This window comes from Hipposideros armiger, unplaced genomic scaffold (assembly GCF_001890085.2).
Source record: "Hipposideros armiger isolate ML-2016 unplaced genomic scaffold, ASM189008v1 scaffold_83, whole genome shotgun sequence".
Lineage (NCBI taxonomy): Eukaryota > Metazoa > Chordata > Mammalia > Chiroptera > Hipposideridae > Hipposideros > Hipposideros armiger.
In genome coordinates, this window is record NW_017731433.1 from 3116149 (window position 1) to 3143433 (window position 27285).

Sequence of the window (27285 nt, forward strand, 5' to 3'; positions counted from 1 at the left end):
AAATATATTTATGGCTCTTGAATAATTTTTGAATTGTTGTGAGGGACAGGATTGGCTCTTCCAGGGGTCAGCAAACTTTTGAGACGGAACATACCCAAAGAGCCACATGTGGCTCGTGAGCAGCAGTTTGCCGACCTCTGCTCTAGAGATTAGTTATTGACTACAAAAGGGAAAAGGCACCCCATAATATAAAAATCTGGCAGACACCTCCTTAATTAGCTGATCTGACTTCACATGACCAGTGATGAGACAAACTGACATAATGGGATGCGTGATCCAGAAAGCATTGTTGAGGAAAATGTTTAGTACTGAGGCAGCAATTACACGGACAAATCTAGATTGTGCAATGTTCTTCTACCAGATGATTGCCTAGAGTCTTTAAAAATGCCAGTGTTGCTCTTGCCAGGCGTCCTCGTGAGAGTGACCTCGTCTCTAAACCCCTCATGGCCATCCCTGACACACCACCATGATACCCTGGGAAGACAGGGCACCTGGCAGGCCAGCTGCTTCCTTCCTTAGGATCATCCAGCTCTTGGATCATTACCCAGACTGCCTCACTGCGGGAGCAGACAATGTGGGCTCCGAGCACGTGCCTCAGGTCCTCGCGTCCCCCCTCGCAAGGCTGATGGGCAAGAACACCATGACGCACAGGGCCATCCAAGGGCGTCTGGAAAACAACCCAGCTCTAGAGAAACCGTTGCCTCACCTCCGAGGGAATGTGAGCTGTGTGTTCACGAAGGAGGACCTCCCTTGAGATCAGCAACATGCTGCTCGCCAATAAGGTGCCAGCTGCCACCCGTGCTGGTGCCATTGCCCCTTGTGAAGTCAGTGTGCCAGCCCAGAACACTGGTTGGGGGCCCGAGAAGACCTCCTGCTTCCAGGATGTGGGCATCACCACTAACATCTCCAGGGGCACCGCTGACATCCGGAATGACGTGTCGTGCAGCTGATGAAGACGGACAGTGGCGCCAGTGAAGCCACACTGCTGGACACACTGAACATCTCCCCTTTCTCCTGTGGGCTGAGCGTCCGGAAGCTGTTGACAGTGGCAGCACCCACAGCCCTGTCTCTTGAGAGGCAAACAGCATAGTTGAAATTTCTGGGCTTAAAAAAAATTTTTTTTTATGACCAATGCTGACCATCTTGTCTTATGTTTAATAGCCCATTTATCCTTTTTATGTGAATTGTCTCTTCAAACCCTTTGCTCCTATTACTATTTCACTATTGGGTTTTTTATCTTTTTCCTGTTTGATTTCTGAATTCTTTATAAATTAGGGAGATTCACATTTTGTAATTTTTTCCCCAGTTTGTTTTCTTTTGGTTTTGCCTGTGGTTTTTATGCCAAGAAGTGTTGTTTGTATTTGAACTTATCAATTCCTTAGAGTTGGAAGTATCTCTGTTTTCCAGCATTGCAGAGGAGCCTAACCGCATTCTGATTCTTTTAAATATCTTTTTATAGAAAAATAAGATACCGAATCAGAAAGCATACACAAAAATGTGTAGCTTTATAGATATGTATGATATCGGGGGTGGGGGGCAGTGGATGGGGGAAAGGGGAGTTGTCACTTTGTGAGGGGTGAAAAGGATAACTAGTGCGTTATTTGGTACACCTGAAACTAATTTAAAAAAATGTGTAGCTTTATGAGTCATCATGAGGCAGACACCCCTGTAACTGTCTCTCAGGTAGAGCTAGCACTCTGCTCTGTAAGCCCCTTCTGGGCGACCTCCCAGTTCCAACCCCTCTTCCCCATAATGCAGTAAGCACTTTCTTGCATTTCAAAACAATAGTTTTAGCATCCAAATGTGTACCCTAGAAACTTTAGTTTAGCCTTATCCTGTCTTTTAAGTCTCTTTTACTCTGTAGATTACATCTCCAATTTTTTTTTTCCCCCTCTCTTCTTGTCCCATTGAAGAACTGGACCATGTGACCTTTAGAGTTTTCCAGTGTGACTTTTGCTGATTTTACACTCATGGAACAGCTCAGCATGTCCTCTATTTGTGTCAGTGTGTCCTCTGTGCTGTTTCTTTTTTAAAAAATAGCTTTATTGAAGTATGAGTGACATACACTAAGCTGCAGGTATTTAACGTGTACAATTTGATACCTTTTGCCATCTGCCTACACCCATGAAAATATCACACCATCAGAATGGTGGACACATTATTTACCCTAAAAGTTCCTCATGCCCCTTTGTTACTTCTCCCTCCTGCCCCTCCCTATCTCCTTGGCAACTCATGATCTTCCTGTCATTACAGAATTTGTGTTTTCTAAGATTTTATATAAACGGAAGCATGAAGCATGCATCCTTTTTTAGCCTGGCCTCTCTCCGCATAATTATTTTGAGATTTCATCCGTGTTGTTGTTTGTATGGATAAGTTCCTTCCTTTTCATCGCTGAGTAGTATTCCGTTGCATGGTGTACCACAGTTTTGTTTATCCATTCACTTGTTGATAGAAATCTGGGTTGTTTCCAGTTTTGTGTTCTCTGTATTTCTTGCAAATTGGCAGCTGGATCCAGAGATTTGATCCAACTCAGGTTCGGTGCAGAGGAGACACAGAATGTCTGGTTTCTCTCCCATTGTGGTGAAAATAGCAGTAGGTGCTTAATGTCTGCATCTGTTAATTCATGGGCGGGAGGTTGGGGGAGAAGAGCTGGTTGCAAAATGGTGGAATTTTGAGTCTACAATTTAGTTTTCGTTTACAAGTTGGAACACTCTTTGAAGAGCTACTTCCTCTCATCTACTACTTGGTTACCCAGTGGTACATCTCATATAAGTCAGGGTAAATGTGTTATTCTTTCCTTTAATATACCCATTTTTAATTTAGTCTTAATTCTTTATATCAAATTTGTTTGTTTTCTCTTGGGAAACTGGTAATCTCGTCTCTTTTTTATCACTGTTTTGAAATTTCTGATGTGTTTGGATGTGGGCCTATTCTCTTCCATCGAGGTGGCCACTGATGGACTCTTTCTTGAAAACCCTTCAGTTCTAAAGACTAGTGCAGCCTTTTCTTCTTTGATATCTTCCCCTTCAGTTTGTTCTGTCTCTTTCTGTGACTCCCATTATTCAGATTGTGTACCTGTTGGATTGGTTCTCTTTCTTTCCTTTTCTCTATCTTCTTGTTCTATGTTTTCTGGGAAATATCCTGAACTTTATCTTCTAACTCTTTTGTTCAGTGTATCATTTCTGCCATCATATTTTTCTTTCCCCAGACAGCTTTCATTTTGTTTTCTGTTGTTTTAACAAGTCTCCTCTTGTTTCATAGATGTGGTATTTTCTCCCTGAAAACAATGAGTTTCTAAATCAAGGTTTCTTCTAGCATTGTATCTTTTTCCTCCAAGTTATTTTTCTGCTTGTGGGTTTTGACTTTTCATAGTAGAGATTTTCTTTGAATGTCTGGGGATCTTTGGTTGTCTAGTCATATTTATGGGTAGGATGTTATCTAGCTGTTTCTTTAGGGACGACTCAGTGTCAGTATCTTTATATATTTACTCCTGGGCTGATCACTAGAGAAGGATTTTTGCATCTTTATGTTTTGTGCTAATGGTATTCCTGAAATCCTGGTGAGGAAAAGAAGGCTGGAGAAGCCTCAACTTCTAATGTGTACTTTTCCTCGGACTCCCTGTTTTCAGCATTGTACCCCTCCATCTTAACTCTTCCCACAGTCCAGAGACCCTATGTTTTACACTTGTCAGAAGACAGCACCTCCATTCTCAGTCCATAGTTGGGGAGAGAGCCACATGTTGCACTGAGTCAGGATAGGATGACAGTTCAGCCCATCAGAACAAAAATATAATATATACCATTATCATGCCAAAAATTATTAATTCCTTAGTATCCTCAAATTTCCAGTCACTGTTCAAATTTCCAGTTGTTATTTATAAATGTAATGCTCTGTTCCAGTGAATTCAGATAAGTTCTACACATTACACTTAGCTGCTACATCTTAAGTCTCATTGAATGTTCTGTGTCGTCGTTGATACACTTTGAAGAAATCCGTTGTTTGTCCTACTCCATCTGGATTTTATTTGCTGCATCCTGTGGAGTTAACATGTTCTTTTGTGCTCTGTTTTTTGTGGATCAATAGTTGAATCTACAGGCTGATCAGGTTCTAAGTTTTTGGCAAGTCTGCTTCGTGGGTAGTGGTGCATCCTTCCATCTCTCCCTTGGATGTTAGTAGCTGTTGATGATCATTGGCTGCCTCCATTAGTGAGTACATCAGGGGTTGCAAACTGGAAATTTTCTCCAAATGTTATTATTCCTTACCCATTAGTTAGTGTGAGTTCTTTTATAAAAGTAAACACCTCCTTCATATTTTATCACCAAGTGGTATAGTTTTTAAAAGGCAGGAAAACTGCTTGATTCTTTCCCTGTACTTACCGGTTTAAAAACATAGTGACTTGGTTCCTTCAGTGACAAACTAGCTTTGCATGTTCATTTTAGAATCAGGTACAAACTCAATTTACTGCTGTTGTAGTGGTATCATGAGAGGGAGTAAAAGTAATTACATTTATTCAAAAAGCCATCATTCATTGGAAGTTGTATCATAATTTATGTAGCCAATTTCCTGTTGTTGGATTTTAAAATAAATTCCAGGTTTTTAATTGCATATCCAATATTGTGAGATGTACATCCTTTAAAAATTTAGTAAAATACACTTATTTTCAGTGTATAGTTTGAATTTTGAAAAATGTATACACTTGTTGAGCCACCCCAATCCAAATATAGAACTTTTAATCTCTGTACAAAGTTCCCTGGTACCCGTTTGCCCTAACTTGGTCTCAGATTTCCACTGATGGTCTGTCCAGCCTTATGGATTTATTTTGCTATTCTAGAATTCCATATAATTGCAGTCGCACAGTCTGTATTTGTTTGTGTCAGGTTCTTTTCGTTCAGCATGTTTTTGAGATTTATCCCTATGTAGCATGTATCAGTAGTTCATTCCTTTTGATTGCTGAGAAGCATTCTATTGTATGGATGTACTACCATTTGTTTATCCATTCTATTGATGGACATATGGAATAGTTCCAGTTTGAAACCATGGTGGATAAAGCTGCCACACACATTTGTGGACAAGTCTTTTTGTAGACATATGTTTTCATTTCTCTTGAGTAAATACCTAGGAGTAGGATTAATGGATGAAATGGTGGTTGGATGTTTGACATTGTAAGAAACCTCTTGTTTAAACAGTGCCTGAGAAGTCTAGTTCTGTTTCTTTGTCTACGCATGTATTGTCTTTTAAATGTTGGCTATTCTTATGGGTTTGCAGCAGTATCTCATTGTGGCTTTCATTTGCATTTCTCCAGAGTGTCTGTTCACATCTTTTGCCCATTTTCTAAGGGGCTAATTATCTTACTGAGTTGTAAGAGTCCTTTTGTATTCTGGATCCAAGTCATTGATTAGATATTTATTGTGAATGCATTCTCCCGGTTTGTAGCCTGCCTTTTCGTTTTCTTAACTATGCTTTCAAAAAGAAGTGTTTGTGACTCAGCAGAGTCCAATTTACCAACTCGTGTATTTGCACAAGTGCAGGTGCCTGTCTTAAGAAAGCTATGCCTGCTGTAGTAAGTTGACTAGTGCGCCCCCAAATTCATGTCCATCCAGAATGTCACCTTATTTGGAAATAGGTGTTTTGCAGATGTAATTACGGTAAGGTCATACTAGATTTGGCTAGGCCCTAAATCCCATAACCAGTGTTCTTATAAAAAGAGGACATGACACACAGTGAGGCACCCAGGGGGAGAACACTGTGTAAAGATGGAGGCAGAGATTGGTGTTATGCTGTCAGAAGCCAAGGAAAGCCAGGAGCCGCCAGAAGCTGCTGTGGTATGGAGGTGTTCTTCTCTAGATCCTTCAAAGGGAACACGGCTCTGCCGACACCTTGATTTCAGACTTCTGGGCTCCAGAACTGTGAGGGAATACTTTTCTGTTGTTTTGAGCCACCCAGTGGTAATTTGTTATGGCAGCCCTTGAAAACTAATACATCTGTGCAGAATCAGAAAGATTTTAGAAATGTCAGTTTCACTTCGACTTTTGGTCTTCTGACCCATTCTGAGTTTATTTTGGTGTACGGTACGAGGTAAGGGTTAAGGTTAATTTCTTCCCATTTGGATATTCACTTTCCAGCACCATTTTTAGAAAAGACTGTTCTTTTCCCCACTGAATTAATTACCTTGCACTTTTGTTGAAAACCAATTGGCCTAAATGTGTGGGTCTACTTACTGGAGTGTCTTCTGTTCCATTAATTTTGGGGAATATCCTTATGTTAATACCACCCTCTTTATTTCTATACCTTTATAGCAAGTCTTAACGTCAGGTATTGTAAGTCCTCCAACTTTGTGGTTCTTAAAAATTATTTGGCTCTGCCATGTCCTTTACATTTCCATATAAATTGTAGAATTAGCTTGCCAATTTCTGCAAAAAACCCCAAACCTGCTGAAACCTCCAATACACGATATTTATCTTGATTTAGATCTTCTTTCTACAATGTTTTAAAATTCCAGAATATTGCACTTACATGCGCGTTGTCAGACTTATCCATGTTTCATATTTTTATGCTATTGTAAATGTTTATTTCCCAACTGTTTATCATTAGTATATAGAAATATGATCTTTTTAAATTAACCTGCAACTTTGGTAAATTCACTTGTTACCGTAGCTTTTATTGTAAATTCCTTAGATTTTTCTAAGTACATAGTCATATCACCCATGATTAGAGTTTTACTTCTTTTTTTGTTCAGTCTACATGCTTTTTACTTCTTGGCCGTCTTACACTGGACCGCCAGTAAGATGTCGAGCAGGAGCAGATGTTCCTGCTCTGGGGGGGGGAAATGACCTCGCTTCATCACCAAGCATGAGGCTACATGTGGGTTTTTCATACATGCTTTTTATCTGGTTGGGAAGTTCCCTTCCATTGTTTGTGAAAGTTTTTATCATGTTGGATTTTATTAAGTGCTTTTCTATGTCTATTCAGATATCATATAGTTTTTCTCCTTTATTCTGTTTACATGGTGAATTACATTGATTTTCTAATGTTAAACCAAGCTTGCATTGGCTGTGATGTAGTAGGATATATTATTCTTTTTATAGGTTGATGGATTTAATTTGATGGTATTTTGTTAAGGATTTTGCCTAGATGTTCTTGAGGGATGTTGATGTACAATTTAGTTTTCTTGAGATGTCTTTGCTTTTGGTGTCAGGGTAATTCTGCTCTTGTAAGATGAGTTGGGAGGCGTTTCTGTTCTCTTTAAGTTTGGTATTTCTTCCTTAAATGTTTGGTAGAATTCATCAATTCAGACATCTGAGCCTAGAGTTTTCTTTGTGGGAAGGTTTTAAAGTTCAAAATCAGTTCCTTTAATAGGGATTTTTTAGTGACCCCTTTTTTTTTTTTAAGATTTTATTGGGGAACTGGGGGATGGGAACAGCGCTGGGGAATTGGGGAAGGGGAACAGACAAGTTGCTGTCCTTTTGTTCTTCAGTCTAGTTGTGGAGGACATTGCTTCACTGGCCCATGTTGGTATTATCATCGCGCTCTTCCCGGGTGAGGCAGTCGCTCGCCGGCCATTGGACAGCTGCTGACGGCAGCTCAGGAAAGCTCACTCCAGCTGCTGGCCAGCTTCACTGTCGTCAGCAACTCACGACAGCCCAGCTCCAGGTTGAGCTGTTGTTCACCATCTTAGCTGTAGAGGGTGCAGCGTCACTGGCCCTCATGTGGTATCTGAACTGGGGCCCTGCTGCTCAGAGCTGGCGTCCCAAGCCAACTCTTAACCAATGCTCCACTCAGCTGGCCCTTTAGGGACCTTCTGAAGTGAGCTTTGATAGTGTCTTTCCAGAAATTTGTCTGTTTCATCACATTTGTCTCATTTGGCGGAATAAAGTTATTCATAGTAGGCAAATATAAGAAAATCAGAACAAAACAATGCAAAAGTAATGTATTGGAAATTATAGTTGAATTTTGATTTTACCATTTTCCTATACTTGCATTGTTGCTTTTCAGTTTTTTTTCTACTGTAGCTTTTTTATTGTGATTATAAGTAATTTTTTAGGAAATTTATGTATAAAATTCAGTAATACATGCTGTTAAAATTTGCAGAGGGTACAGAGAATTATAAGAAATTGTATTAGGATAAGCGATAACAAATAATCAGAAAATTCTTGCAGCTTAATGTAACAAACATTTCTTGTTCACACTGTATATCCATTGTGAGTCGTCAGGGGCTTTGCTCCACACAGTCACTCAAGGACCCAGATTGACAGAGGCTCTACCATCTGGAGCGGTCCCCATCTGGAGCACATGGCCTCTTTATTCCGTGTCAGGAAGAGAACACTGAAGGGCTCTCTTCTGCAATTATATGCTTTGGCCTTATAGCCCATTGACCAGAAATAGCCATATGGGCTCACCTAATTGTAAGGATCAAGGAGATGAAATCTTCCTATGGGCTTAGAAGCAGAAAAGCAGCAGGTATGGGTGAGCACTGTAATTCTGTGCCCCTGGAGGTGGGGGGAATAGTTACCTGCCCTCCTCCTTTGAGATAATCCCTACTTCCTGTCTTCCTGCCTGGCCCCACTGACCTTCCTCCTGGCCAACCTCATTTGGGTTGGTGGAAATTACTCCTGTGGTCTGACAGATCACTGACTCACATTGTATTGTGTTCTACCTTTATAGCTCATACTGCATTTTATCACTATATAAATGAGACCTCGGGAAGGGCAAATCAAGAACCCTTGCCAGTTCCTTTAGCAATGAAAATTTCAAATTCTTTTTAAAACTTTGTTTTAGAATAGCTCTGAAAGAGACACAAGTAAATGGTAACAGTGGTTTCATCTCGGGCGAGAAGCTGGACTGGATAGTGATGAATGGGGGTAAGGGGTATTGAAAGAGCAGATAGGATGAGTAATTTTCATTGTATACACTTCTGTAACTTGAGTTTTGTACTATGTAAATTACCTATTTTTAAAAATAAGTTAACTTTTTTCTATATTTTCTTAACTTTCTATATTGAATTTAATTATACTATATAAAGGAAAACAAAACGTGTTCAAAAGTTGTCAGACAGTTGAATGACATTTTATTTTTTCACTGAATTTTGACATATCAAGCAAAGACCACATTTTGAAAAAAAAATTATATTTATCTTTTGGAGGAATAAAATTACATTATCCAAGTAGATCAGTTAGTTATGGTCCTTTGGGTACCAGTAATCAACAGTCACTGTCATTTGCGTGTTACCTTTTTGGAAAGCTCTTTCACATACATAAATCAGGTCCCTTTCTACATTTCCAGTTGTGAGGGGCCATCAGAGGCTTACTGGACAACATGAGCTTTGAAATCAGACCTGGGACTGCAGCCTCAGGGAACATGCTCATTAGCCCCCAAGCCTGTTTCCTCCTGGGAAAAGAAGACATACCTCTTAGATTACTGTAAGGATTAGAGGAAAGGTATGGGAAACCCCTGGCCCAGGCTCACTGGTTCTCTCTCCCAGGCTCTCCAGCCATCAGGGTCAGCAAGTCCGGGGGCAGCGTTCCTTCCCTTTCCGTACAACAGACCAGAATGTTAGCTGTGCTCAGCTTCCTAGTGTGTTCCCTGCACGTGGTTTGGTTCAACTTTTCTGGGATGGCATAACACAACTATTGATTATAATACCACTGTGAAGTTTTTAATGAAGTCTGTTACCTACTTAGAAAAGATATTTTTTCACTCTCAAACTCGTGAGTATAGAGGACTTTCCAAAAGCTACGTGGAGTGTGATATCACAACTGATTAAATATAGATGAGAATTCAGCTGTCTGCTGTTGAGCCAGACAGATACTAAAGCAATTTGGTGAAATGGGAAACAGTGCCACTTTGATTTTTCATTAAACAAGTTATTTATGTTAACATGTAACAAGTGTCAAAGGGTCCTATAGCCAAAAAGACTGAAAACTTCTATTTTAGACTCCAAAAACCTGTGGGTGAGAAATGCAATATAAGCAAGATTTCTTGAAAGCAATGCCATGTTCTATGCACCCGTATCTCAGTGTGTTTGGTGGGCCTTCAGTCTGAGTACCCCCCCTCCCTTTTGCTAGAAAGATTATAAACAGTTATGGGCTCTAATCCCATAGAGAGTGACAGCTTCTATAAGTAGAGATCTGGAGCCAGTTATACTGAAATCCAATTACTAAGATAGCTATTAATGATGGTTATTTTTGTTTTCTATCTTTCACGTAGACCTTCTCCATCTGGCATTTTGGTATGCCAGAAACCAATAGTAAGATGATTGAAGGCAGTGAAACTGAAATAAAGTAGGAAGGTCATCAGCCGAGAAAGGCCTACGAGAGAAAAAAGCACAGTAAGTATGTTTTGCTTTGTTTTGTTTAAAGAATTAATTGGGTTGTAAATAGAAAAGCAGAGGTTGGGTCAGTGAAAAGAAATCATGGTTTGTTTCCTTCAGGCCCTGCTAATACTTCTAAATTGGTCAGATCACAAAACAAGCCCAAAGATGCCTTGGAAAGGACTTCCACAATAAGCTTTTAAGTCGTATATGAAGCAATAGGAGTTGATTCATAAGTAGTTTTAAAAACGATTCAGGAAAAAAACTGTATCTTATAAATCTCTGAATCCCTAGAGTTAATGTGAACATTTTTCAAGGGAAAATTCAGGACAGGTAGCCTATTAACAGATTTCTGTCTTGTCCTGGGAGATTAAAGAACAAAATGTTGGCATTTTGAATATTTTTAGTGATTTATAGAAGTGGGGTATAAAATTGGTATCATTTAAGGAAGTTGTGATTGATTTCCATGATTATGATATTCAGGAACCATTACAAAATGACCTAAACCTCATTTTCCAATATACTTCCTTTTGATTGTTTTTTACTGCCTTCAGTCTCGTATCTTTCCTGGGCCTTCCCCGCCCTCATCTCTAAAGCTTCTTTCAGCTTTATGATTCTCATACCTATTCCATCAGACTTGTCTTCTTTCTTCCAGTCCTTTTCTTGTTTGGCTTGTTGGCTGTAGCTGGCCGTCCTCCCCTCCTGCACCCTTGCTGACCTTTCTTAGCCCCTGGGAGACGCTCGGCCGGACTGCTCTCCGCCAGGGACTAGCCTGCTTTTCTGGCCTTCCCCTTGGCGTCACTCAGAGTCAGTGAGGAAACGGAAACTTGGGGAACAGCCCTTGGATGTTGCCTACTTAAGCATGGATTCCTTAGCTTTGCTTATTTAATTTTAGATAGGAGTTATTAAGGATAAAATGATTTTATACAAATAATTCTTTTTTTATCCAAAAGTTACTTTTTTTTTTCAAGTGGGTCTTCATAAATATGAACCCACACTGTTTCCTTCCCTCAACCCCATTCTACACCAACATTAGCTATTTAAAACTAAGCCTGTCTTTTTTCTTCGCTCAGGAGGGCTTCATGTGGTCTTATTACGCCATCTATACTTCCTTATCCAAGCACACCACTCATAAGGCCAGTGATTTGTCAAGGTGGTGATCATGAGTCCATCCATGCCTGTGTATGTCATATATCAAATCTGGAATGGAACTTTTTCAGGAGAAGGTCAGGTTAAACTAATTTGAGCATACAAGAGAACTTGTCTCACTGGTTTTTTACCTATAGTTATGAATATAGGTATTGAATGATTTCTTTCTTTTTTTTTTTAAGATTTTTATTGGGGAATTGGGGGGATGGGAACAGTGATGGGGAATTGGGGGAAGGGGAACAGACAAGTTGCTGTCGTTTTGTTCTTCAGTCTAGTTGTGGAGGACGCTGCTTCACTGGCCCAAGTTGGCACCATCATTGCGCTCTTCCCTGGCGAGGCAGATCAGTCGCCGGCTTCTGGACGGCCACTCACTGCAGCTGCTGGCCGCTCACGCTGGCTGCTGGCCGCTCACGCTGGCTGCTGGCTACATATGGTAGCCCATGGCAACCCACTGCCACAGGGACTGCAGCCTAGGCCGTCGCCAGCGACTCACGGCAGCCCAGCTCCAGGTTGAGCTGTTGTTCAGCATCTTAGCTGTAGAGGGCAGTGTCACTGGCCCTCATATGTGGGATCCGAACCGGGGCCCTCTGGCATCCCAAGCCAGTTCTTAACCATCGCGCCACTCGGCCGGCCCTGAATGATTTCTTATATAACTGTCTTTACATGAGTATACACATACGTGTGTGTGTAAATAGATACATTATTTGTGTAAATTTAATAAGGGAGCTTATCACATGGTAGACTTATGGCCATGAGAGTATGTTAAAGAAAAATATTCATGACCCTTGTTGAAGAGCAGTAAGGGAGACTTTGTTCAGGACCATTACAACAGGTGTAGGGACTATGGCAATGCGGTTCTGCAGTGATGGGAAGAGATTGGGCTCGATTCCAAGCACAACATGTGGGAATTTACAGGCAAGGAGCAAGGTGGGGGTCAGTGGATGGAATATTACTAAAGAAAGCATCACGGGTAAGAAGGTGGCCAAACCCTAACAGGGTTCTTGCGGAAGGCAGGCCAGGGTGATGGGACATCCCCTGGGGCTTGTTAGGGGATGAGGAATCTGATCAGACATCAAGGGAGATCAGATACTGAGGAGGACAGATTCTTGCTGAAATTGGACAATGAAAAGACAAATATGGAAGTTCTACTCTTAACCAGGAGAGACTCTTTGTCAAGTTAGAGTTTAGTCTGTCAGCAGAACTGATAGCCTCCTTCCACACTGATTTCTTTTTTCACCCTGAAACAATAGCCTCATTACTCCCTTGACATTATTTAATCATCAGTTATTTGCTTTTAGGAAAATTCAGTTTTTTCACTTTTCAGACATAATACTCCCTTATTTTTTTTCCTTAAAGTTTGGGAAATTCAGAAAGACCTAGGAGTATAATACTACCACATTAATAAGTCAGTATATACCTTCTTAGTTTTTTTCTATACATGTATAATGTCTTAAAAATTAGATTACGTACATGTTGCTGCCTAATTTTGTAACCTATAATTCACTTAACTAAACATACTGTGGAAATATATTTTTTAAACATGCAACAAATTCCCAAGGCTTAACATTTAACAAGTATAGAAAAGGTGAACACTAAATCTTCCTAACTCAAGAAACACTTTTAATGGCAGGATAGTACATCGTTAAGGATGTATATACCATGTAGCATTTTTAACCCATTTCCAGCTGTTGACATTTATGGATGAGTTTGTTGTTGTTGTTTGAGTTTTATTTTGCTATTTATAAAGACTAGTTGAACAGTCTTACAGAAACAACTTTGGGTCAACTATGATTTTTTTTGGTTTTTTTAGGATTTTTCAAATTTCCATCTTTCCATCCTTTCCTGATTTCTTCCTCTCTGACCTTTCTCTTTCATCTTCTCCTCTTTTTCCTGCCTTCAAATTCATTTACCACTCAGGCTTCAACTCCTGTTCCTCTGCCTTTACCTAGCTAGCACTTCTTAATGTTCTCAGGTATCCAGACTCAGTCCCTATTCCTTCCCTGTATTTTCTCGTCTCTCCAGGTTGCCACACCTGAAAGATCGGGTCCAGAACGTGGACCTTGATCTTTTTTTTTCCTTTACCAATGTCCCCATTATTTTCAGGTGAACTGTTATATTTTTGAGCTTCAGAAATTTAATCTGAATTATTACGCTGCAACTAAAAAGTTTTGAAAATTGCTATAGTAAAGGGCCCCATAAGCATTACCTCTAAAATTCACTGACAAAAGGACAAAGAGGAGGGGTGAGATAACATTGTCTGGAGTCAAGAGTGTGGCTGGGTTAACAGCTGTCTGTGGTGGTTCTATCAGGCTATTTGAAGCCTGTCTTTTCCCTCCAGCCGGTGAAAGTATTTTATCTTTTTACAAGTCATTAAAAGCTGTACTTATTAGAACTTTTAGTAATTATTTATATATAACATTTTGGTTGTGGATCTAAGAGTTCTGGATGTTCTGGGTTTCAAAACCTGATCAAAGTATACACATTAATTCTTCCTCATCATATTCTGTATTCCGTAAGTATGAGAAATTGAGAAATATAAACTCCCTGTTTCTATATTTATTTGGGGGAAATGATTGGATTAGATTTTTGAGGACTGCTTGCTTTGTAAAGTTTTAAAATAGAGATACCATAAAATAGAGATACCATCAAAATAACATCAGGTTTTTCTTTTTGCTTTTCTTTGCAGCATTGGAAAATAAAGCAAAGCGGTTTTATCACATGTATTTCACAGCAGGCCTTCTGAAATTTCACTATAAATATGACTGCTCTTCCTTCAGAGAACTGCTCTTTTCAGTACCAGTTACATCAAACAAATCAGCCTCGAGATGGTAACTGTCTGCTATTCTTGATTATACTTGGAAAAATATTATTAAATATCCTCACACTAGGAATGAGAAGAAAAAACACCTATCAAAATTTTATGGAATATTTTTGCATTTCACTCGCATTCATTGATCTTTTACTTTTGGTAAACATTTCCATTATATCCTATTTCAGGGATTTTGTACTTTTAGGCACTAGGTTTACTAAATACCACATCTGCCTGTTTACTCAAATTATTTCTTTTACTTATGGCTTTTTGCATTATCCAGTTTTCCTGATAGCTTGTATAGATTATTACCTGAATTTCTCTAAAACCACCAAGCTTCCATTTAAGTGTCAAAAATTATTTTATTTCTTTACAGTGATTTTAATTTGGATTTCAGTCTTTGCTTATGTTTTGGGAGATCCATCCATCTACCAAAACCAGAAAGCACACAGTGTTTATTCTTATCAATGTCCTTTCTACATCAGCATTCAAAGTTACTGGCTGTCCTTTTCCATGGTGACGATTTTATTTATGGCTTTTATAACCTCTTGGTCTGAACTTATTACTTTGGTAAAGGCTATTAGGATAACTTCCTATATGAATGAGACTATCCTGTATTTTCCCTTTTCATCCCACTCTGGTTGTACTGTGAGTTCTAAAAAAACACTCTTGCCCAAGCTCATTATCTGTTTTCTTGGTACCTGGTTACCATTTGTACTACTTCAAGTAATTATCCTTTTACTTAAAGTACAGATTCCAGCATATATTGAGATGAACATTCCATGGTTGTACTTTGTCAATAGTTTTCTCATTGCTACAGTTTACTGGTTTAATTGTCACAAGCTTAATTTAAGAGACATCTCATTACTTGTGGATCCATTTGTCAACTGGAAATGCTGCTTCATTCCACTTGCAATTCATAATCTTGAGCATATTGAAAAGCCTATATCAATAATGATTTGTTAATGTGTTGCCATGTTAAAACTAATTAAAACTTAAAACTACAATAAGAGTCATAATTTTATTAACGGGAAAGAATGGTGACTCAGAACACTTAAAGAGCGAACTTGCACACCTTTTAGGAATATGTCTTTTTGGGGCTCTGATATTATTTTTTTAACAAAATAATTCCAAGAAAAATTTTTATACCTCTTCAGGAAAACTGCCTATTACAAATATTAATTTAACACAAAGGTGAAGAGTTAACATTTGAATATACTGGTGTTCGTGTTACCCAAAAAACTACTGGATGCAAACTGTCATGTAAATCTGAGATTCACTGCCAATGTTAATATACAAACTTAAATAAACATTTTTGTTAAATTCAGAGCAAGAAAATAATTTTCTTGAAGTGATATGGGATGAATATTCTTTAACATAAGGGAAGATTAGCTCAATTTAAATTTAGCTAATTTTAAAATATATATCTCTGTTCTTAATGCAGATATTCCTGGAAGCAAAGTTTTGGGGACTTACCTTACAGAATTGGGAGTAGTGACTGGGTGTCTTTCCATGACATACCAGGTTCATTTTCAGTTATAACCTGCATGTCACTTGCATGTCAAATCACAATTACATTGGCAATGTATCACACCGTAAAAGTGAAGTAGGGTTCTTACCCTCAGCAGTGTTGACATTTTGGGTTGGATAATTCTTGGTTTGGGGAGGCTGCCTTGTGCATTGTGGGATGTTTAGCAGAATCCCTGCCCTCTACCCATTAGATGCCAGAAGCCTCCTTCCCCAGTCAGGACAACCAAAATGTCTCCTGACATTCCCAAACCTCCCCTGGTAGGCAGAGCTGCCCCCGGCTGAGAGCTACTGGAGAAGAGCAACCTGAATGGCAGAAAAATCTGAAGGCAGTTTGTGAATTACGATATAGACATTGTCTAATCTGTCAGTGTCTAAACCTGGCTGTCTCTACTTCTGTTACTTTTCTGCTGAATGTATTGCTTTCTAATTGGCCATAACATGGGACTAAGATAATTTAAAAATATATTGTACTTACACAATTGAGGGTCACCTAAGTACGTTAAAAAAGCCTATTTTTAGCATATTGTCCTTCTTCCTCTTTTTACCCAAGATGGAGGCCAATAAAAACTTTTATTTTCTCCCTTGGATCAAAGGGGTAAACAAAAAGAAGGAAACCAGGCGCAATATAAGATAGGAGGAGGTGAATGCCACTGTCCACACATAATCACAGAAAGCTCCCTTCCTCTATTTGTGCCAAAAACCCCAACAATCCAGTCGTGGGTCTAAAGAACATGACACTTCCCAATCATCTTCTCCCAGCATAAACTTCTGCTTTTAAAAATTGTTAAAATGCTGTTACATCCACAAATCCACCTTAAGTGGTTTTTAAGTTTTTTTCTTTTGACAGGGTGGAGGGGTATCTGAGTAAGTGTGTTTTAGAAGTTCAAAATTTCAACCAACACCATCTCACTTTTCTGAAGAACAGTTCTCAAAGTGTAGTCTGAGGACCTGGGGGTTGGGGGTGGCCTGAGACACTTTCAGGGGCCATGGAGATTAGAACTATTTTCATAACAATATGTTATTTGCAACATTTCCACTCTCATTCTCTTCCAAGTGTACAGGGAAGTTTTCCAGCGGCTGCATGATGGATGTGAGATAGTAACATAGTAACATTGAATATACAAGCAGGCATGAGAATCTGCCTGTTTTTATTAAGTCAGACATTAAAGAGATTTGCAAAAACTGTAAAACAATGTCACTCTTCTCACTACATTTGTTTTGGAAAACTTGTTATTTTCCATAAAAATGTTAACTGTTAAAGAAAAAGAAAAAATATATTGTACTTAATTAGTAAAGATTTATACTCTGCAGATTTTAAATCAGGAAAATTTTATAACTATTTCAAGCCCCTTGTTAAGTGTTTTGTTTGTTAACTTAGAGTATTCCCTCCCCATGCCTCATAAGCTTAAAGAAAAAAAGAGAAATTATTCAATAGACCAGCCAAATGGAAGAGGCTTTTATTTGTAAAGAAATGAACTTAACAGCTGGTCTACAATATATTATTGAATTATAAACAAACAATATAAATAAATGATCCTGTAGGCCCACTAACTTTCCATCCAGACCCACATGAAGCAATGTTACAACAATATTCTATGTGAAAATACGCAGGTAACAAAGGTGCAATTACAAGCAAGTTTAAGCAGCAGAGTATAAGGTGCTTTAATTTAACAGTTAATGTTGCCATCAACAAACATTTGAATGCTTAATTTTACTTCACTGAATACAGACACAACAAATATGAAAATCTAAAATTCATATACATGCTACTTGTTAATATGAAAGTGCCTTCTCTTTTTTAAAAAAATACACCAAATGGACAATCTTTTTACATACATCATGGTGTGCTCTTAATAATGCAAAATTAACTTCATTTTCAGGTTATACATTTTAAAACTGTAGCTACAGACACCAATCTAGGAATGCTACTAATGCTAAGAGTGCTAAAACTATTTAATTTCCTGTAAGGAGGACTCTAATACAATATCCAATGCAAAGAGAATACATCTATATATAATCTTAACATTTGTTTTTTGTAAAGATAAAAAATGTTTTTTCCTCTTGGTGATGCTTTGTTCATCCTGGGTGGATCAGCTTTTGAGGTTTTAAAACTACGAAAGTCCTACTTTGGAACAATGGGAGGAACCAAAAAGAGGAATTAAAAAAATCAGGTAACATGTGCTTGAAGCATCAAAACTTAATATTAAAAAAAAAAATCACAACAATTTGCTTTTGTTAAATCAACAACAAATTTTTTAACAAGCAAGCAGACAAACAGCACTAATTCGGCCAATAGGCCTGAAATGCCTGCCCCCAGGGTGGGGACCCATCCTTCAGGGTGCTGTGCTGCCTACAACTCCGCCTCCACCAGTGCACTCCTTACTCTGAGGACAGTTTTTGGAACCTACTTTGACTTTTTTTTTTCCCTATGAAAAAAACCAAAACGACCAACTTTTTGAATCAGGTGATTGGGAATCTAGTTAAGTGTCTTGGAAGTTAGACATCCAACATTATACCATCTTTGCACACCCTACTGACTTTTAAAATTTTAAGAATACACATATAAAAAGTGTTTATGAAACATATACTTTAACAACATAAAATGTTTGAAAAAGTGGGTAAATTAAAACATTTTAAAAGTAAATTTTAACCAGGGCCATGGAAAAAAATTTTAAACCAAGACCATCATAAGAGGTTAATGTCAGTGTTCCTATTTTCAATCAGTGTGTTCTAGATTCTAATCTAACCTGTATTTGGACATTTTCCTGCTTTACAAAGCTGTAACTGTAATGCATAAAAGGTCTTTTTAATATTAGATATTTTCATTTTTTATCTTTATGGAGAATGTTAGTATCGAGCGATGTTAGTATGTAAAGCTGCTGTATCAGTAGGAATTACAGTGTAATTCACAGAATCCTCAAGTGGTAAGGAATCTCTACCCAATTAATAATCAATCCATTCAATGTTTACTCCTCAAATACTTATCAGTTTAAACATGGAACTGTTTTGTGTTTAGCAGTCCTGCATTTTAAAGGAAACTCTTATACTATGTAACATATGTATGCTTTCTAAAAAGTAGGTACATGTAATGTGTAACAACAGTAAAATTTATGTACTCTTTCTTGCTTTAAAAACAAACAAAAAAACAAAACAAAATAAAAAACAAACCTGTTCAGCGACATCCTTTGAAGTTTTTCATTTAAAAAAAATTACTTTACTGTCAATACTGGGTGTAAAGCTTTTGTAGTTGAAAATGTAAGTAGGCACCTGCTTCACTTCTTTGTATTGTTCTTTGTCATACACCCTGCGTAGCAACACCTCTTGAATAGATTCAAGTGTCATAATAATTCTTAGAAATATGGGCTGTCACAACAGTCTCAAAATGTAAATCCTTAATGTTAGGTACCCTGAATTTTGTAACCTAATCAGGTATATGGTAGATTGATGTTTAGCGTGTAAAATGTTATATGAATTGACGTGATTCACTCAGACCCCTTACATGTCATCTAGCCTAATCCTCCCCCCAATGCATAAAACATTTCCTTTCAGTTCCAACTTTACATTCAGTATATTAATAATTATGTCCATGTTTGTTTAAACTACAATCAAAATTTTGGGAAGATTTCGTTTACTTATTACTAGTTCCATAAGTCATGTACATCACACAATGCACATAATAAGTGTTCAAATAGTTTGATAAATGAATGGATAAATGCATAATAATGTTCATATGTATTCATATATCTGGTGGTTAACTAGCAAGAAGCATTTAGAAAAATGTCCTCATTTGCTTGTCTATGAATTGTCTACCTTATTCTTTAGGAGAACAAAGACTGTAAGTGACCCAGGAAATGATGCTTAATATCTTTTAGCAAAGGCTCTTCAGTATGAAATTAACCATTAAAAAGAAAACGAGAATTAAGTAGGAACAACTTCAAAACACCCCATTATGTGGCCTAGAATCATAGTTGTAGATCTGGGAGGTACTTTAGAGATGATTTAAACCAAAATCAACATTTTGAGTAGTATAGGCTCCATATTGTATATTCAGAAGAGGAAACAGGTTAAAAATTAAGTAACTGCCTAGGGTATCACACAGCTAATTCACCAACTGGATGTAAAACCCCAGTCATTCGTCACATTAATGATTATGTTCATCTATTATTTACTATTGAAGTAGATTATTTAGTACTACCTAAAACAAAAAGAATTATGACTTAACACAGCATTCTAAACTAAGATTTTAAGCAATGAATATGTCTGATTTGCTTGAGGCAAGATGGAAAAGTGCCTTGTTTATAAAACAGGTTGATGTTTCTTTCACCACCACCCTCATAAACACCAACTTCTTTACCTCCATCAATTAAAGCTCCAAGAAGAACATGGATTTTAACACTGATTATATTCCCTAAAGTATAACTTTTAAGCCAATAATGATGGCTACTATCAATCCTTAAGAAGATTACTGGAGTCAATTTAAATAGGCGGTCAAAAGGACTTCCTATATTACTCTTAAATTTAAAACTATGCCATGTTAGCATAACAGTTTTAAATGTATACTATTTTTTTCCCCAAATTAAAATTCATTCATTACTATACCTCTTTTAAACAATACATTTTACAACCTTTACACAGGTTTTCTTTCTATGGATTCATATTTAAGCCACCAGTATCACTGAACGCAATTATACTTTTCAAAGGCAGTAGAAAAAAATATTTTTCTAGTGTACCTCTTCTCTAACATCTGAGATTAAAACTGTCATCTTTAAATAAAATGTTTAAATGAGCTTTATAAAAAGGGAAGAAATTAAACATTTGTGAAAACATTTTCCAAAGGTTCCATAAACATGGCACTTAAAAGGTATGTGTTCATGTGTTAGAGTAGAATGGGAGACTTTTCATTAGAGAAGCGGGCTTCAAATCTGAAGAGGAGGGAGTTCACTCCCTTGTAATGTATGTGTACGAAAGTGAAAGTTCAGGAAAAGCCAAATGTTTTGCTCTGGAATATGGTAGTAATAATTGTATCTGTATCGGTACTTTACGACTTTCAAAAAAAAATTTCTCATACTATTTTAAAATAGATTAAATAATAAGTTCTAAAAATAACATGTAAAACTTTCAAATTCTTTAAAATTTAGGAAACTTTTCCCTAAGAAAATAATATAATTTTTAACAAGTTTTATTAAAGAAATGGCTTATATTGCTGCACTGAAGGAAATTATATAGTGATACATTTTCTGAACTTCTAACAAGAGGAATATCTTCCCAAAAAATTCTTTGAAAGATGTACAGTTTTTAATAGGTTGAAATTAAATTTTAGTGATTGCATATTTACTTTTCCCAATACTGTATTTGTGCTTATCTAAATTGAATCACAGTCTTTAAGATGAAATTAGATGCTCTAAATAGATAAATAACAATGTTTATGAATGTGGATTAAACAGTTTATTTCTTGATCCACATTACTGTGCATCAAAGAAATAGAGGTAGGCTTGTGTTTACTGAAATCCACACGAATAAACAGAAAGCTATAGCTTAGTCATCCAATTCTTAGACTGAGACACAACCCAGCAAATAAAATACAATCTTAAAAAAATGCTTTTCTTTATAAAAATCTACAAGGTTGATTCAACTGGTATATGAAAGTGGATACTCTATAATTCTGATAACCCAATTACGATTAACTTTTGAGTTTTTGACAAATATTCTCTAATAGTTGTCACCTTTTTCAGAAGTCAAAAATCACTAACTTATGCATCACTGGAACTATTAAAATATGCTCCTAAAGACAGGATTACTCAATAAAGAGAGTGAAAGAATGAGTTTGACTACAGACAAATCTTGACATAATAAAAACTATAACCTGTTATTGCTATAATGGGATGCAAACACTACAATTATTTTGAACTACTAAAGGCCATATCTATACTGCATGACCTCACTCAGTTAACTGTACTATCTATCCTATTGCGTCTGGAATGCTTTTCCTCCTGTTTGTTTCCTCCTCCAGTTTCCCATCCCCTCCCCCATCCCCCTCTTGAAAACCTTCCTCAAGGCCCAGCTAGTTACATATATGGTACCCAGGATAGTGGCTAAGCAAACATTGTGTGTAGATGGGCCAGTACATGACGGTTACATATTAGAAAGCCCTATCCCAGCTACCTCCCTAAAATGAACCCCACTACAAAATCCTCTCTATGAATTTTCAGGCAAAGATCTCTTGAAGAAGAAAGTCTTCACAATGAGTTTTCTTGGGGCTAGAGGAGGCTTTCTGGGAAGTCAGGGGTGAAGAACGCCATTTCATGCTATCAGGTAATTCTCAACGCCAGTAGCATATATACAGTGTGTGTTCCTGCCATGCACCAAAGGTGAGGATCTTCAAACCACAAAATATCACCAGGCTATTCTGATTGAAAATAGATCTTTAAAACGTTTGAACAGTGTGTCCAGTCAGGATTTTATCCACTCGATATGGCTCTCAGTATAGCATCATTCACATACATTTGTAACAGTTTAGTCTTTCCAAAGTTGTTTATACACATGTAAATACAATCTAAGACGATACAATCTATATATTGCCTCCCTACCATACTTGTGCCATGGTGATACCAAAACCCTGCGAATGCAAATAATGGGACTTTATAACATTTAATTGAACAAGTCAGTGATATGAGGCACTATGACAGATTTCAATCTAATACTGGTATTTGAATAAATGTCTGACTATAATTTCACACTGGATATATGAAGATTAGCTATGTCAAAAATATTCAAAGGCATGGGAACAACAATACTTAACTTTATACAGTTCTAAGATTTCAATACACCAGGAAACAAAAATAAACGGTGAGCTATTTAAGAAAAATTTCTATTTAAAACTAGGTAAAACATGAATATTAACTTCAAAAGTGCAGCAATTTGTTCAGTGTTGAAGTGGGATAAACAAGTGGCAGTTCTCTTGTCTGCCTCTCTCCCATTCTCAAATTTCTTCACTAACATTTCTTTCCTCCCACATTCCACCTTCTCTACTTCTTCTAGATGACAGCCCTTAAACTGGGACTAAAAGAAAAAAAATGTCTGTTTAGAGGATGCCACCGCAAAATAAAAGTACCATAGTGGAAATAGTTAAGTACCACTTAAAAAGTGACAGGTTTTGGGACAGCAGTCTGCCTCATACTATACTAATTATATCAGAGCTGCATAGCTGTGTCAGACACATACATCCCTACACAAGGCTTGACGAAAATCCATGTCATGCAAAAAATAATTTTTACTAACCTGCTTTCTGTTTGTTTCCTTACTAGGAACACATGGCTTAAAGCAAGTAAAATTTCAAACTGGTAGGGTTTTTTTCCCCTCGATGGGAAAAGAGTACATCAGTTTAAAGAAGTCAGAAAATGCAAACTTAGGTAACAAAAGTAGGAAGAACTTCCCATACCCTCTTTCTGCTTGTCATTCCCTCTCCTCAAAATCCTAAAAACAATTAGTAATATGAATGAAAATGAAAACAATAGCACTCTCCCCATATATATTATACTAAAATCGCTTAAAGCTCAGGAAAGAGGTGGACACCAGTGTTATCGTCTAGATCTATTATATATTAACTGAAGCTTTGAGATTAAAATGGTTTCATCATCTAGAAAGAAATAGCTGCATCAACGGTGAGAACTACCAGTTGAAAGCAAACGAGCCATTTCTAAATAAAACAACTCACTTGAAAATAGCAATTATATTTTCTGGTATGTTTTAAGTGGGGAGAACAGAAGATCTAGAGTATTCTTAAGATGATTATAACATTTAATATTATAAGGTGCTCTCAAATGGAAACCCCTCTTGTAAGCGTTCTTGAATACTTAACACAGTGCTAGGCACAGGGGCTTTTAGTAAGTACATAATGACCTATTAGAAGAGGAAGTAAATAAAAGAAGAACCTATAACACAGTTCAAAGTTAATACCTTAAAGGCTACAGATAATATGTAATAGTCATGGGAGGTAATTATTGCAAGGGGAATCTATTCCCAAATAATTTTATATTAATTGTGGATTATCTATGATAAAATTTTAATTCCAGGGGAGATTTTTCTTTGTGCCTCCCACCCCCAATACTGTGGACCATCTATCTACTAATACTTAGCCTATTCTTGTGTTCTGAAATTGAAAGATAAGGGGAAAACTCAAAACATATGACAACTCTGTCATAATAATGAACTGCTAATAAATGAAAATTGACTATAGAGTACCTACCTTTCCTTGAAACTTGAATCCAATAATTAAAAATATGATAGAAATATGTAACATAGACTATAAGCTATTGTAGGTCTGGAACATGAGCCTTATACTATATTACACATTCTAACCCTACACGTAACTATTAGTAAACATCTTTTAAAACATTACTACACAAAAGAATCTCACAAAGCATACATTCAAACAAGAGGCATCTAAAGATTAAAAAAATTACCCGCTGTATTTTTGTATAAAAATAATCAACATTCTCTAATGTACACAAAGCCAAAAGATAAATATCTGTGATGTCTTTAAGGACATCTTTAGTCTTCTACTAGCTCAACACAATCTTTTTGAAAAGAGCAGTGACAATGACTGAAACCCATGGACCTTTCTTTCCCCACTTACTGAACTTCTGCCAAATGTCTGTGTATGTTCCTTCAGTTATTAAAACATTTCCATTGTATGGTAAAGATACAATCAAGATTAAAACAAATTTTTGATGTCCAGGACTATAAATCTCTCAGGGCTCCCACAGCAATTTCATTGTAGTGTCATAATTCTAACAGAACAGTAACTATTCAGTGAAAGGTTTGCTTTAAAAATGTTTCCCCTAAATCATGTACATACAAAATTAGATCTGATTATCCAAGAGATATCACTTGCTAAGTGCTTTGCAGGAAGCATGCAAGGGTTTAGTCAAGGAAAAAGGAATATGTATTCTAGCTAGACCCAGCATGTTCAACATTAGAAAAACTCCAAAGACCAAACACATATCTGCTACAAACTATTGCCTTGCCTGCAAAGGCTGTCTACTGGTTCACAGGGTATAATGATATTATGCCTTCATCAGTGCAGAGGAGCAGAGATATGAAAGATAATTAACATGAATCAATACCTCTGAGAGTCAAATTATCTGTATGCCAGTCCTTATTTTATAGGCCAGTTGATTTTGCCCCCTGTTCTAATATGCATAAACCAGGGAAAAACACTTCAGCAGAACATTGATGCCATTTGAAATACTTCCATTGTATAATATATTCCTTATCATGTCCCATCTTTTCAAAATATTCCTTTGGGTGAGAAAGAAAAACACTGTCACTCCTCTCTCACAGTTTCTCCACCTTGGCACGACTGACATTTTGGACTGGATAACTCGTTGCTGTGGAGGGCTGCCCTGTGCAGTGTAGGATAGTTGGCAATATCCCTGTCCGCCATGATTAGGTATGAAACAGAAACACTGCTCTAAATGTACAAGAAGTAAGTGAAGCTTTCTCAGCCACACCAAATTCTTGGTCAAGTCTGAAAGAGAAACCAGCTCTTCTGACTTCCAGATCAGTATTATTCATGCTAGAATGCAAACCTTTTTATAGACAAAGCAACTTTCTAACAGACATGTTTTTTAAATGCGTACTGATAACTCATTGCAAACAATTCCTGTCACTGGGCTCCTAACTTATTCCTAAATTCTCTCTCCCATGACAACCTATAAAAAATTTATAGGGTAGAAAAATGTATAAGAAAACTGAATCAAAAGAGGAGAAATGTAAATCATTAAATTACTTTTAAAAGGATTCTTTATATTAATGATAAACATTACCTTTTAAAAAATTATCTAGTATAACACGATTCTTTGAAAAATATCATGGCCCTCTATAACAAGTCTTTCAATGTTGCATGTCACCTGTAAAATTAATTTCACCAATGTTGGCTGATTATGAAAATGTATGATGAATTATTATATCTGTAGAAGAAATGTCAACTTCTGATGCAGAGATCCCAATGTGCTTGGCTATCCACCATATGTGATAATATCCTAGGCCAACCTGAGCCTTCCTATACCTTATAGTTTGTTTAAGAAGAGTAAAATTGCTGTTATCTCAAAGCCTCATGATTCTGTTAAGATTCCTTCAAAGAGTTGATACGTGCACAGATCTTTAGGGCTGGGCCTAGCTTGATATTCATTGCACTCATAAGATGGTCTTCTTTTAGCAAAAGAAGTGCCTGTCCATCAATCTCCTGTGCTCTGAACTCATCTGCGATATCCTGGCAGCCTGAAATTTGATCAGAGGAAGTTAGAATTAATACACAATTAGATGTTACTTTTAACAGTCACAATTATGCTCTCACTGGGTCTGAGTATCTGAAATACAGACTGAGAAACAAATTAAATTTATTTATGGTAGTCTTGGGTTCACTCCTGAAGAAGACAGTATTTCTTGGCATTCTGAAAATAAGAATTAATATGAAATCCAGGTAAAGTCATTTACTTGGAATTCTTGTTCTAAAAATATTATTATAGGAATAGTAAGAGTCAGGTAAAACGTACAGAGTCAGGTAAAACGTACAGATTGATCAATCTAAATAAAACATACCGCCACCAAAAGGATGATGGTGTCACCTCAAAGCATGCTACACGTGTAACAAGTCTGGATTATCTAGTTGTCGTATGTCTTGAACTTATCTTTCTATAAAATATGCTTTACATATAGTTACAGAGGAATAAAATATAATGTTCTACCATTTAAATAACCATTTAGAAATATTTTCTGATGTACCAGAGTACGACTTTCATTATCATTTGTACCCTGTTCTAATTTATAATCTTCAGTTGCCAAGCATATCTAAAACATTTTTATTTACTCAGGACAGAACCAATCCATTAAGTTTGTATCACACTACTCGATTTGTAATTTCAACTTCAAATCTTAATGTCACTGGACTCATCTCCACTTTTGACAAGAAAACAAATTCTCATTGAAATTATGAGCTTGCTGGCTAATCCTGCCAAATAACCAATACTTTAGCTCTCAGTCTACCAGGTGCTTTAGCAGGTAACAAAAACAATGCTAGCATCTACTTGAACCTCAAATGTTTTTATTATCTACCAAATTGTGCACAGTCAGGTTACTTAATAAACTTCCCCACTAAGGATAAAGAAATCAGCAGGGAAAGTAATGAATTAAGGAACCAAGAGAGGAAAGAATACAAAAATGTAGACAATTGCTTAGTAAAATTATAAAAATGAATTTTAAGAATACTAACAGCTTAAAGTCTTTACTCAAATTAGCATTCTAAGGGACAACACAAAGAAAAACATAATAAAAAATGGAAATGGTTACATTATACATTTGATACCACAACTTTGCTGGAATGATTATCTTTCTACTGCAAATGTATCAATCATCCTCTTGTTTATATAAAATAATGATGTCATCCCTATAGCCACAGCATCAAGCATTGTAGGTGCTAAATGTAAATATT

At 36.9% G+C, this 27285-nt stretch overlaps 2 protein-coding genes and 1 pseudogene across 22 annotated transcripts in view; 2 read left to right on the plus strand and 1 right to left on the minus strand.

Annotated features, from left to right (window-relative positions):
- The window catches only part of GPR160 (G protein-coupled receptor 160), a 37378-nt gene extending 17625 nt beyond the window's left edge, over window positions 1-19753 (plus strand). For all 9 annotated transcript variants that reach the window (XM_019643942.1, XM_019643940.1, XM_019643943.1 and 6 more), the window contains 2 exons: window positions 10204-10324; window positions 14142-19753. In XM_019643942.1, coding sequence (XP_019499487.1) covers window positions 14214-15230 — 1017 coding nt within the window. In that variant the 5' untranslated portion in view covers window positions 10204-10324; window positions 14142-14213 and the 3' untranslated portion in view covers window positions 15231-19753. The remainder of the gene's footprint in view (window positions 1-10203; window positions 10325-14141) is intronic.
- Window positions 341-1294, plus strand: LOC109383468 (60S acidic ribosomal protein P0 pseudogene; annotated as a pseudogene).
- Window positions 19754-23508: 3755 nt separating the features above from the next.
- PHC3 (polyhomeotic homolog 3) overlaps window positions 23509-27285 on the minus strand; it is a 64510-nt gene continuing 60733 nt past the window's right edge. For 11 of the 13 annotated variants that reach the window (XM_019643935.1, XM_019643934.1, XM_019643933.1 and 8 more), the window contains one exon: window positions 23509-26075. In XM_019643935.1, the coding sequence (XP_019499480.1) occupies window positions 25921-26075 (155 nt within the window). In that variant the 3' untranslated portion in view covers window positions 23509-25920. The remainder of the gene's footprint in view (window positions 26076-27285) is intronic. The other 2 variants (XR_002124182.1, XR_002124183.1) reach the window with 2 other exon arrangements.